General features: G+C 40.7%; 1 protein-coding gene across 8 annotated transcripts; it reads left to right on the top strand.

Annotated features, from left to right (window-relative positions):
• The first annotated feature begins 247 nt into the window (after nucleotides 1–247).
• Nucleotides 248–12,287, top strand: LOC117232867 (leucine-rich repeat-containing protein 24-like). Of its 8 annotated transcripts, none has more exons than XR_004493212.1 (5): nucleotides 248–1,281; nucleotides 2,143–2,377; nucleotides 7,268–8,898; nucleotides 11,221–11,423; nucleotides 11,502–12,287. XR_004493212.1 is itself a non-coding variant. In XM_033492584.1 (5 exons), exons 3-4 carry the CDS (start codon nucleotides 7,336–7,338, stop codon nucleotides 11,123–11,125), a joined length of 1,635 nt encoding a protein of 544 aa, XP_033348475.1. In that variant the 5' UTR covers nucleotides 248–1,281; nucleotides 2,143–2,377; nucleotides 7,268–7,335; the 3' UTR covers nucleotides 11,126–11,129; nucleotides 11,221–11,342. The 8 variants fall into 8 exon arrangements, 7 of the variants coding, with proteins under 7 accessions (XP_033348475.1, XP_033348473.1, XP_033348474.1 ...); XM_033492584.1 differs by lacking the exon at nucleotides 11,502–12,287 and adding an exon at nucleotides 11,054–11,129 and having other exon boundaries at nucleotides 11,221–11,342; XM_033492582.1 differs by having other exon boundaries at nucleotides 11,221–12,287.
• The last annotated feature ends 522 nt before the right edge of the window (nucleotides 12,288–12,809 follow it).

Here is a 12,809-nt window from a genome sequence, read left to right as displayed (position 1 = left end):
TGTAGCGACGATCTCGAACGGAAAGGGGGTTGAAAGATTCCCTAGAACCAAAGAGGGCGTTCGTGCGGAGAGAATGGGTTTCATTGAACCAGAATTCGACGGTGCTGCCGGCGGATGGCTATGCGGCAAGGGAGCCAAAAAGGGACAGCTATGGGTAATGAGGGAGCGAGAGGGCGGGTGAAACGACCGCGCCACCATGATGGGCGAGGAAGGAGAGGGGGAATTTCATTGCTGGGGAGGGGTTGGAACGGCGGGGGAGGGGGAAGCGAGAGGAACAGACACGGGGATACGGAGGCACCGTGTCGCTGGCCTCTGCGGCAAATCTGCGGGTTTCGTGTGGCGTGTGCGTGGCACGGAATCGCGGGGATTTCACGATCCCAGAAGTGTGCGTGGTCGGAAGGAAACGTGCTCTCCCGTGAATTTTCTAGTGCGTAAATTTAAATCGTGCGTACGGTGTGCCTTTCCTCTCCCTGTATGTGTAGTACGTGTGCGTGGGATCGCCTCTCGTGTGCCGTAGCGAAAACTTGGCCAGCTCGGGGGATGAAGATCTTCGATGGCGTGGCGCGGTCGCAGCACTCGATCTGTAAGAGTAGCATCCCTCACGAGATTCGGGGCTAACCAAGGAACAATTACGGTGGACCGATGAGGTGGTGGCTCGACCTTATCCGCGAAAGGTCTCGCGCGACCGAATTGATTGATCGGCCAAGAGGATAATAGAAAAGAGCTCGTCGATGCCAGTCGACGACCTCGCGGACCAGGTGGGGGGTGTCCTCTCGTGAGAACGGGCGAATACACGTTCACGCGCCGCGAGACTACGCGTGGAGAGGAAGCTGACAAGTGCACCGTGCTGTCTGTCGGTCCGTTTCCACTCTTTTCTGCGGGCTTCGTTTGTTCGTTCAATCAATCAATTACCCGCAATGTGTCTGTTCGCGTGATCAGTGTTTGACCACATTTATGTGACTAATTCTGTTCGGTGCTAACCATCGTCAAATTTACATCTAAATCGAAAAGAGGTTTTGACCGATTGGACAACCTCTCGTTTGGAAGAATCATACGTACGTATATACGGAAGGACGAGACTGGTAAAAAGGACGAGAATAGAAGAAAGCATCAAGAAGAAAGAGAAGTGGAAGATGAAATAAGGAGAGATGGACACAGTGGTGTACAGTGTGCTCTCTCGTGTTTAATTTTTCAACGAGGCTGCGAGCGGCGACGCGATTGGTCAGAACAGGCCGCGAGGAACGTACGGATTTTTCGTCGAGTCCGCAGATTCTCATGCAAGTACGTGGTATAAGCGAATTTGCCGCGGTCGATGCACTCAAAAGCTCGCTCGGGGGAGTCGAGTGACACGTACACGACACCGCGAGGACCGTGGCACAGTCGATTCGAGTAATCGAGCGTCGAATCGAGCGTCGAACCACAGCCTGCCCGCCCCTTGCCTCTTAACGAACCTGTGTCAACCTAACTACAGAACTTCTTGCTTGTACGATACACACCAATTTCCTTTTCAAGTATTTTACATTACATATAAAGTCTTGTACACGTTCTAGTCATTACTGTATAGATTCTAAGGATTATCCCTTTTTTTTTTATACGTATATAATTGATTCTCATAACATTTATAAAGAATTTGACTGTTGCTGTTGGTCTATCGGTGTCTATCAGGTTGTTGCTACTCTGTCTCTGGTTCAACGACTTTCTATCGAAAATTTCGCAATATTGAGAGTTATTGGCCGGCTCCCAAGCGACTTTCTGACTAATTTATGATCGATATAAATTTCGCGGCGTATTACGCGGGCATACCATTAGCGTACGTCAGCAATTAATATGCCTTAGTGTGCGCGGCCGGAAGCGGCTCGATGTCGGAACATGCCTGTGGAATTTCTGCTTCTCATAACGCTTCAAGATTCCCCTTTGTCTCGCAAAATACCATATATGACTATATACATTTTATGTAGCTAAAAAAACAAATAGCAAATTTCAACAGCAAATGCAACTTCGCACATTGAACTTTATCTCCCTCTTAAATTACTATAATGCATTAACAAATTAAGTAGTATGTTTTTAAATTAAACGATGTATTCATTTTTTTCCCCTAAAAGCGTAATATGTTGCAGGAGGTGGATATTGTTTTTGTTGCAGATTAATCCTGGGGCTGGGGTTGTAATTGGAAAAGTGGGCCAGCGTGCACGCTCAGCGCGGCTTAATCAGAATGAAATCTAAGAAGTCCCGGGCAACAATGGCTTTGTGATGCCCGAAGGAGGACCGTCGGCGAAATGAAAGCCCCTGAGAAACAATGGAAGCGTCCACGCAGGCATGACGGCCCCATTCAGATTCGCAGACGGCATGCTTAGTGGCGGCCAAAGGAGACGCTCAAGTAAGAATAAGCCGAGCATCGTTAGACAGAGGGAGAAAAAAGGAGGGCGAAAGGACAAGAAAGAACGAGAAAGAGAAAGATACCTAGCTTTCCCTTGGACATGATCGAATGGCATGATACAAACTATACCATGCGTCTCGGTGTCTGCCGTTTTACTTATGCCGGATCATCCTCCTGCATATTCTCCCTCGTGTATCATTTCTTCTAAATCAAGTCTTCTTTCTTCTCTTTTTTTATTGCGTATGCATGTATGTTTCTTTTCTTTCTTTGTTTTTAACTTTTGTGCGTGAAGCTATACCGCGATGGACAAAAGAATGTTTAAAATTGACACTACGGGTGTATGAGTATAAGTAAAACAGCATTTTTTCTATACTATACACTTGTGTATTCTAAGGCATAGGATTACATTTAAGCTTCCTTTTGGACGTCACAACGTGTACAGTGGCCACAAAAAAGTATTTGCGCATACTCTTATTTTCCGATGAAACGTTTTGTTTACCAGACTCCATATACATTTTGTTCAGCATCAAGTTTTTGTAGTCATATGAAACAAACTAGATGGTGTGAAACTTAATACACTTGAACTAATTACGAAAAAGTAGTCACTTCAACAAGATAATAGGTTATACCGTCATGTTATTTACGAGAAAATATTTTCAGTATCTTCGTGGCAGACGCTGTCGTGAACTCTCTACTATTGAATAATGTAACTCAAATGTAACCTATAATACTATTTCACTCACTCATATAATCTAAAACTACCAATAGACTGTTAAGGACATCTACTACGTCTGATATCGACAATCTGAGTGACCATTACGGGTAGAAGTATAGTAAATTCTTGTCGGTGACGAGTGTCCTGTACAGTTGTTTCTGAGACGTCGCGTCGTAGAGTTTCAAGAACAGGTTTGTTCGAACTCTCGACGGGACGGAAGTTTGGAAATTTGTTGGGACAAATTCCACGCAACACGATGTTTCCATTTTAACGTAGCGGCTAATGTTCGAACGCGTTTTACGAGCAACATGTGCAGGTAATAAAAGATGAGAGTCCCGGGATTTCGCGAATGATTCATTGATATCGTTTTATCAGGCAAGCTTGCCCCCTTAATTCCATTCGCTTTTTCGACCAACAACTTGGCTCGTGCTTGCCGAGGGAAGTATCGAACCGAACAACGTTTAAAACACTCCGTTGAACACTTACGAGGAAATTTCCATTTCAATTGCAACCGCATTAATATTCATAATCGTGTAAATAAATTAACCGCCTGTGTTCCTGATGTGAACGATTAAGTATCTATCAGATGTGCCATTTCACGACGCGTCACGAGCCGTTCATCATTTCGTGTTCGAGTTATTCGAAAATTAAGTTCCAACCTGTTATGTCTTAATACTTTAATTCTTTAGGATATTTCATTTCTAACGGGGATATATAGAGTGTTCTTCGTATTACGTACGGTTTACGCAATTTGTTGCTAGGTAAAATAAGTCATTTGAATCTATTTATTAATTGGAACTCAAAGGGGTTGGGAATTTAAAAGAGAAAATTCCATTATGTGACAGTAATTTCTTGCGTAATATAACTCAAGCTACAGCTCATTAAAATACTGTAAATATTACAGTAATTTAATGAATTAGATTAACGTACCAATTTTTCTCTTCCGTTTATTAATGAAAATAACGAAATTTCCGTATAATATATCGTAACGAGCGATGAAAATGATTTTTTAACATAACTTTTCCTCTGTTGTGTGGGTAATGCGTAACGATAGCAGACGTTTCGAAAATACTTTATTTCCATAGCGATTTTTAGGTTACTTTTTCCTTTCTTAACTACGTTAGAACTTGATAAAGAATATTAAGTAGAATTCAACAAACTTAAATCGCTTTTTTTTACTTTACACTTTTCTCTGTACATTTTTGGTTATATTCAAATTATATTTGAAATTAATTTTTTCAAAAATCTCTTCGTAACTGTGTCACTCTTTTAACAAATCGATCATACATCACAGCATGTGTGTTAAGTGATTACATATTTTTTCATAAAAAATAGATGAAAGAATCAAAAAATGTTTCTTACAGGTTCGTTATATAAATTAAAAAGTGAAACTTGATAGAAACATAAAACTGACTCTCCTGCGTAATGAATAGTGGTGGGGGAAATGGCCTTGAACGACTAACGACTTCTATCGAGACTATAGCGAGGGGGATCGTTCTTTAAAGTTTAAACGTTCCTAAATCGACTACAATTAGCGTCATTGACGAACGAACAACGGTAACGAGTTTTAATTGGTCACATTTCGGCGACTGGGCATTAAGGCCGGGCTAGTCTGACAAATGCGAGTGTTGTTCGAGCAATGGCGCACAATAACGCGTTAAGTAGCGACCGTTTCTCTCTAACGAGCGAACAGCCTCGCAGAGAGCGTGTTAATCCAGAAATTATCACGTGTAATTTTATGTACGGCCTGTTAGCACTAACGACTCACTTCGTGACACACAGGAATAGTATTCATATATGCAAATAATATGATTTCATTTCATATTGAAGAGGATATATCATCTTGAGGCATCTAAAGATATGTAAATTTTGGGTATTTTTTCATAAATAGTTACGAAATAAAAGGTAGAAATTTTCGTGGATAATATTAATATAGCTTTTAGCTCCACTTTACATTCTTCTTTAAAGAGAAATCTTTAAAAAGGCAAAGTTATTGCCTATGTTTGAAATCACTTCTAGTAGAATACTGATGATTGATCGTTATTACTGGCGAGAACTGGAACCTTTAAAATAAAAAATTCCTGTCGTTTCATAAACTAGAATCTATTATCAACGGTGTAACGTAGAATTTTGAAAATTAACGTAACAGTTTGAAGAAGAACACATTTTTTTTTACTATTAAATTTCAAACATTCCTGAGAAATGTAATTCGGATATTTGGAAAATTCTAAGCGATGTTGTGAAGTACTCTGCTTATTACTTCGTAGTATATCGAAAAATATTACGCTATATTTTTATCTGATCTTTTTTCACAAAAAATCACTTCTTTCAACTTTTGCTTTTTGCTATAAGAAAAAGTGTTGGAAAGTCTTTTACATAGTCTTATTACGTATAAAACTTCTCACAAATTTCAAACTTCATGAATAATTTTGTAACTCACTGTACATATATTTTACAAATTTTTAAAGTCATTTCCTGCAAAAACTGCTGAAGCTTTGTATGCAAAAACTTTATTCTTCGCTTTTATCTTCTTCCTTCGCAAGGAATCACTTCCTTAACCTCTTTCTTTAAAACACCTTTCTGAAACGCTCTATATGCTACGCGCGCGCGATTCAAAGCATATTCAACGTGTGTCGCGTAGCGTTCGATCGTTCCAGCGTTATGCGACAGTGTCGTTCATTCTCAAAGTCTTTTTCTCTCCTTGTAATCGACAGGTCTTTTTCTTTCCCTCGATTATTTTCTTTATAACGTCACGTTTCCTTTTTTTCGCCGTTTTACGCGGAGAAGAAAAAAAGAAGGAGAGGAGAAACGGATCGAGTTCGTTAATTGGCCTTCTTGTTCTCGTACAAGCAAAAAAACAGGGGACGATGAAGATGAATAGAAATATCAGAGCACTCTCTTTCCCCCTGCCCACCGTTTTTTCTTCTCCTGAAGAGTCCCGTTCGGTCTGTTTCGCGTTAGAGTCAACAGGTTCAAAGTTGTTTTTTAAGTGTTCTAGAGAAAATGTTTCGGGACGCAGAATAATGCGGACATATTGCAAAAGGAACCGCGCGTTCCTGCCTTGTTTTCGTATTGTCCATATGCACACAGTCTAGGGACTGACCTATTTCAATTTATGAGAGAAATTTGATGTTTTTCCACAAAAGTCCTCTTGTTTACGAAAGATCGAATATGCTATAAATTAAAAAAGAAGTTCTCGAGATCTCGTTTGTTTATTTGTATAGCGAATGTTGTAATTTGTGTGATTAGAGTTTCGTTCGATAGATCTGGTTTCACTACTGAACTAATATTATTAAATCGAAACTATAACTACACACAGAATGAAGTGTATCATATATACTATTTCTATCGGTTTAAAGATAACAATGACATTTATGCAATAGAAAAGTACCGTTTATATACAATTTTCTTGTTATTGGAATCGATACAATAAGGGTCTCCAGAGACCCCTACCTACATTTCCGGCTAACCGTCTTTAATATTCTGTTGCTCCCCTAAACTTTCAATTCCCCATGTATCCACTTTTTCAACAAGGTATAATATATTCGACGGATACGATGCCATTTCCGAAATATATCCATCATGTATATCGATTATACAATGACCTTTAGAAAATGACGCAGGCATACGGGGGCAAATAATAAATTCGAACGCTGTCACTTAAATTCAACGTTGCATTATTACATACGTAAAGAATGAATATAGATAGGAAGAGTTATCAGTACGCAGAAATCGGTCACTAGTTGAAAAGTTTCGAGAACGTGTATTGCTCTGGGTAACAATTAAAATGGGTCACTCGGTACATGCGAAGAAAAGTTCGACTCGCGAAAGGTAACAAAATCTGCAGTTTGTTACGTGTCTTTCGGTTCCATTGCGCTCTACTTATACTATAACTTTTAGAATCATATTGGTTAATAAGTGATCTGGTCAAAAATATTGGTCCTACCTAAAGCTGTACTAGTAAGAGCATAATAGTACAAAAAGATTGATCTGGTATCTGTCAGAATGTTATAATTAATTGAAATAATAATTGTTAGAAATGTCAAAAATATTTTTTTCAATTATCATGTCTTATACAAAACCAGAATGTTTCCTAATGAACAGAGGGGTAGGCGATTAACCCAAGAGAAAATCGTGGTTGAAGCAATTTTTCATAAAATCTCATCTGTTTTCAGATCTCTAATAGACGGAGGAAGAATCCACAGGGACGACTAGCAGCAGCCAAAGAGAAACGGACAGTGGCATGATAGGGGCAATGCACCACCCTCTGCGAGGGCGCATTCTGCTGGCCCTCTTCATTCTGCTCAGCACATTCGCGTTGCTCTCTAAAGCGGTCGCGTTCCCGGACTGGACCGACTGTCCTGCTACGTGCCGTTGTAAGTGGACATCCGGCAAAAAATCCGCCCTATGCTACAATGCTAGCCTAACCTCGCTCCCCGCCAATTTGGACCCTGACATGCAGGTCCTCGACCTGTCTGGAAACAAAATTCCCGCGTTGCAGTCAGAGATCTTTAAACGTTCCGGCCTAGTGAATCTGCAGAGGGTCTTCCTGAGGAACGCTGGAATTTATAAAATCCACGCGGACTCTTTCAGAGACATGAGGATCTTAGTAGAAATCGATCTCTCCGATAATCACGTGGAGATGCTGGAACCAGACACTTTTCTGGGCAACGAAAGACTGAGGATCCTGATCTTAAGCGGGAATCCATTGGGCAAGCTGAGAAGCCACCAGTTCCCGATTCTGCAACATCTGAGGAACTTGGAATTGCAGAGATGCTCCTTATCCGAGATTCATGGAGAAGCATTTGTCCATCTGACCGGTCTAGAGTCATTGAGGTTAGACCACAACGAATTGGAGTATCTGGATGTATCGGTGATATCAAGTTTGCCACGTTTGAAAACTCTAACACTAGATGGTAACCAGTGGAGTTGCGATTGCAGACTTAGAGATTTCCGAATCTGGCTGATCCCTAGCAGACCTAGCAAACTGTACTCCGTGCCTCAAGTGTGTTCGTCACCGATGAGACTGGAAGGTCGCAAGTGGGAAGATGTGAAGCCAGCAGAGTTCGCCTGTGAGCCTGAAGTGTTCGTGTTGGCCAGTAGTATTCAGGAAGAGACTAATGGAAACCTGAGCCTGGCCTGCCTAGCCACGGGGGATCCAGAGCCTGAAGTTTGGTGGCAATTAAATGGAGGTCCAGTAAACGCGACCAAATTAACCGAACAAACTTATTCGGGAACCTACGTGGCCTACGCAACATCTGACGTCGATATGGCCTACAACGAGCGAGTCCCATCGTCCAGTAGACTCACCGATAGGTGGAACAACTTGACCGTCTACAATGCCAGTGATGGTGACGCCGGGGAATACTCTTGTTTTGCGAAAAATATCGCCGGTCTGGCCAGGGATACCGTCAGTGTCGCTATTCCGCGGGTGTACACGGCACCCACACTCTCTCAGAGCGATAACTGGTTGCTCTGGGTGAGTTTGGCCGGTGGAGGAGCTGCTGCGTTGTGTGCTTCCATTTCTGCGGTTCTGTTGGCTTTGTGCGTGTGTGGTGGTACTCGACGACAGCGTGCTCGAGAAAAGGTGAAGCTTCAGGGGAGCACTAGTTTCGGTGACCAGGAGAAGAAGCTTCTAGATCTGTCTGTGACTACCACGACACCTGGAAATAGCAACGATCGAGGCAGTGGTCACGGCAGTATAGTGGAAGCTTGTAGCACGGGTGACCTGGAACTGGCAGAGAGAGGGTCCATTTGCGACCCCATGAGCGCTGCCACTGTTACCGTAGAGAGACTACGTCCAGAGGTGAGCAGTGGCTCCGTGACCGCTATGAGAGCTGTACCGTGCGCCGCCATGTTCCCACCACCGCCACCAGAATTCACTAGTGGCGTGCTACCAGCTGGAATCTTCGGGAACATCTTTATCTCCGTGTCAATGCCCCAGGATTCTTCCGATCGTTGTTACCCCGATCTTTTGGACATTCCTGTTCATGGCACTAGCGGTGTGGTGAACAAAACGACTTCCGCTCTTCCGGCGGCCAGCAGCGTGTCTAGCTTCGCGACGCTGCCGCGACGAGCGCTGCGATCCAGCGACCTCTGTTCGCCTTACGACAATATGGGGCCCCGCGTAACGGCCAACGGGAGTTCCGCGTTCTCGCTAACGGACGCGGACCTGCGATTATCACCGCCGCCGCCACCTCGAATCATACAACCGCCACACGAGTTTGTATCCCTATGAGGGATGTCCTCGTGCGGCCGACTTTCGAGCAAATAGTCGGTATAATTGTTCAAAGCTCGTCCGTCGCTTTTTTCCCCCCTCAATCCGAAAAAACAAACCACCATCATGTTCAGTCACGCGCGTCCTCTTCCCCGTCGATCTCGTTCGTTGTGTTTGTCGTTGATAGTACTCCACACGTATCCGCATTTTATACGGTGAGCCGTGGGCCTACCAGGTGAAACACTGGCGAGTGTGTTGTTTCCACGTAGGAATTGTATAACACAAGAAATTGAGATGATGTGTGGTGACCGTTGTACTTTTGATAATTTCATTTTTGTTCACTTGTGATATATGTGTTGCGTTATTTGTCATTCAATTTGTTGATTTTTCAAACTGTTAATGGATCTTTATGAAAAGCCAGAAGACCAATAATCCTGTTGCCAAATGTAAATTAAGGGAAAAATAGAAAGGACACTTTTGTATCTCTTGTACTTATACCGTGATTGATGTAATATACACGTAAGTTAACAATTGTTATCATCACTTGGTAAGCGAATGGCTCACATTTTTAAATCATCCGAAAAATCACTCCTCGAGCGTACATTGATTAAGGTTGTATGCATACAGGGACCTAGAAAGTTTGTATCTCGTTGGTATATTTAAAAAGACGTCCGGAGGTTATCGAAAGTAGTATAAACACAGTTATGTCTGTCCAACAACCTATTCGATTACGTAAGACGTTGAGTCTCGAAACTGCACGTTCCCCTTACTATTCACTAAGTTGGCAACACTAGCGCCGCTGATCAACGTTAGTGCCAATAAATCAACGTTCGCCATTTGGAATTTATTATCGACCTTTCTCGCCGATGAATGAAATGCTTTTTGCGCCAAAGAGGACGGTTCATTTTTGTAAATAGCTCGAAAGAAAAAGGAAATAAAGATTAAACTCGTTCGTTTGCTCAAGTATCAGAAACGAAAATACAGAAAGCTAAAGTGATTTCTGATGCTAGAACTCGTAAGACTTGTGACTTTTTATAACGAACATACACACATTGTATAGTCGACCCGATATTTTTCGATGTTGACCGTTTTAGAAGCTCGCTGTGCATAATTTTAAGAACTTCATCCAGCAATCTATTCGTTCGGTGTATATAATATATTTATGATTTCAGTTCAATGGGTAGCAATTATAGTGCTTCCAATAGAGTGCTGCGGTTATTTACTTTCCATCTAGCTCCTCGTTCATCCATATTTTCATTAATTGATATTTTATTCTTTGAGAATGTTTAAGTTACACAGTGAATCAGTTTCTTTATTTATAACGCCGATAATTACCATTCAAAACATCATTAACTCTTATCTTTCTTCGTTTCTTGTTCAGGCTTTTCAGATTATTTTTATCAATATTTTAATTTCAAGAAGAAGTTTCTCTTAATCTAGTCTTTGATCATTTAAAAACTGTGAAATATCTGATAAACTATCAAAGAGTTTGACATAATGTAACTTCAAGGCACATTATATTCGAAAAATATAATATTAATTTGTTTAATTTTGACTACCCTTCCGCAACCCTAACTGTTAAAAAGGATTGTTGATTATGTATTCTCTATTCCCTTAAGCACCTGTTACATCAAAATTCACTGTCGTTCGCTTCGTTCCTTAGTATTAACCTAACTTCTCCACTTCTCGAAAATTTCATCAAATTTCTCTGACAGATACATTAATCTCCTTTTTCGATTTTCAGATATATTCCACTAAACCAAACCACCGACTTTCTCAAACTGCTATCATAGAAACAATTTTATCCAGTTCCTAAACGTGTCAGTAATTCATATATACTACTGCGTCATTCCTAACCTCTTAAAACTCCTATGAACAGCTTAAGAAAGCAATCTCCTTTCCAATTTTCAGCTATATTCCACGGAACCATCGACTTGCGTCAACGTTCCTCAACCCATGGATACAATCAACTGGACACGTGCAGTTTCTAAGACGAGCCCCCTCGTGTCTGTATGTTCGCTTGTCTAACTGGCTTGCATGCTTGGTCGGCGTACAATGGCTGCTCGCAGAGGAAGCGTGTACAATGACGAGTGCGTGTGTGATCGTTTTAGGACGTAAGTTTCTTCTAGTTGCCAATACCCACGGATTCCAGTGGTTTGTAAATAACTAATGAAAATAAAAAAAAAAAAAAGGAATACGAAGACAAAGGAAAGGACGAAGAAAAAAGGGACAGAAAAAAGAAGACGAGGAGGAACGAGGTTATCCTCAGTGGATGCAGAGAACGAAGTAACGTTATCTCCCCTAATCATTCTCGAGGTGTATCACTAGTTTGTTACGTACTCTACGTGTGCAGTGTTGGTGGAATCGATATAGTGGCCTCGTAAAATTGGTCAGCCATTAAAGCTTACATCAATAATTTACATTAATAAGAATTTAGAGTGAAAATGTAACTCACAAATGGCTTTTGTAACCTATTCAGTGTATTATATTTTCAGAGACTTTAGGAATCAAAGATTCAATTGTCAAAAATTTAAAGACCCGAAGTTTCCAAGATCGAATTTTTAAGGATTTACAAGTTCTTCCATAATACGGCCCTGAGTATGGCCACATTATCGTTTTAACTGCCTAATGATTTAATTTCTAATTGTACTGTTTCGACTCCATCAACTGTACATATTTGTTATCGCAGTACACGTATTTAATAGCGTGGCGGGCGCGTGCCGTGTCGCCGCCAATTATGAACACTTTGTCAATTAAATAAAACGATTGAATTTTACACATCATCGAATTATTGTTCTCACTTATTCCGACGAACAATCGATCTGATCGATCGAACCTAAACAAGAATTGTTATCTTTTGGGCAAAATGTTGGGGGGATTGAAAAATCGTCAGCGAAGGAAGAGGTTGACAGAGGGCGAAGGTTAAGGTTCAAGTGGTGTACATTTTTTTCGAGGAGAAAATAAAGTTCAAAAAGTTAGTCTGGAAATTCTAATTGATTTTTGATGGTTCGTAAATCTCTTTCTTTGAAATTTTAACGTTCACCCCTTATTGTTTAAGTACGCTATATCTGTTCTAGAATATAATATAAAAATTTAAATATCTAATTAAATGATTTAATTTATATACTCGTTCAAATCTAACCTTATTTAATTAAAAAGTCTAATAGCAAATCGTCAAGACAAAATTGAAGATTCCATTTATATGGGTAGAATATTTATCCAATCGAAATCAATAGAACATTTACATTCTGAATTAATTTACTTTCAAATAGTTTTAGTACGAACGATAGTTTAAATACGTCTTACGTAAATTATTTTTATAATTCTAAATTGAAAGAATAAGACATTCGCTCGAAAAGCAAAGAATATTTATTTGGAATCCCAGAATATATAAGTAAGACATTTATTTAGATTTCCTTAAAACTGGTAGGAACCTCTTTAATTAATGAAGGCAATTATTAGCAGAATGGCCGATGGTAGCCGCATTACTGCGGTATTCC

The sequence above is a fragment of the Bombus vosnesenskii genome, unplaced genomic scaffold (genome assembly GCF_011952255.1).
Source record: "Bombus vosnesenskii isolate JDL3184/JDL3185 unplaced genomic scaffold, Bvos_JDL3184-5_v1.1 scf7180000013293, whole genome shotgun sequence".
In the NCBI taxonomy this organism is placed as follows: Eukaryota; Metazoa; Arthropoda; class Insecta; order Hymenoptera; family Apidae; genus Bombus; species Bombus vosnesenskii.
Note: the sequence above shows the minus strand (reverse complement) of the source record. Positions and strands in the feature narration are given on the sequence as shown.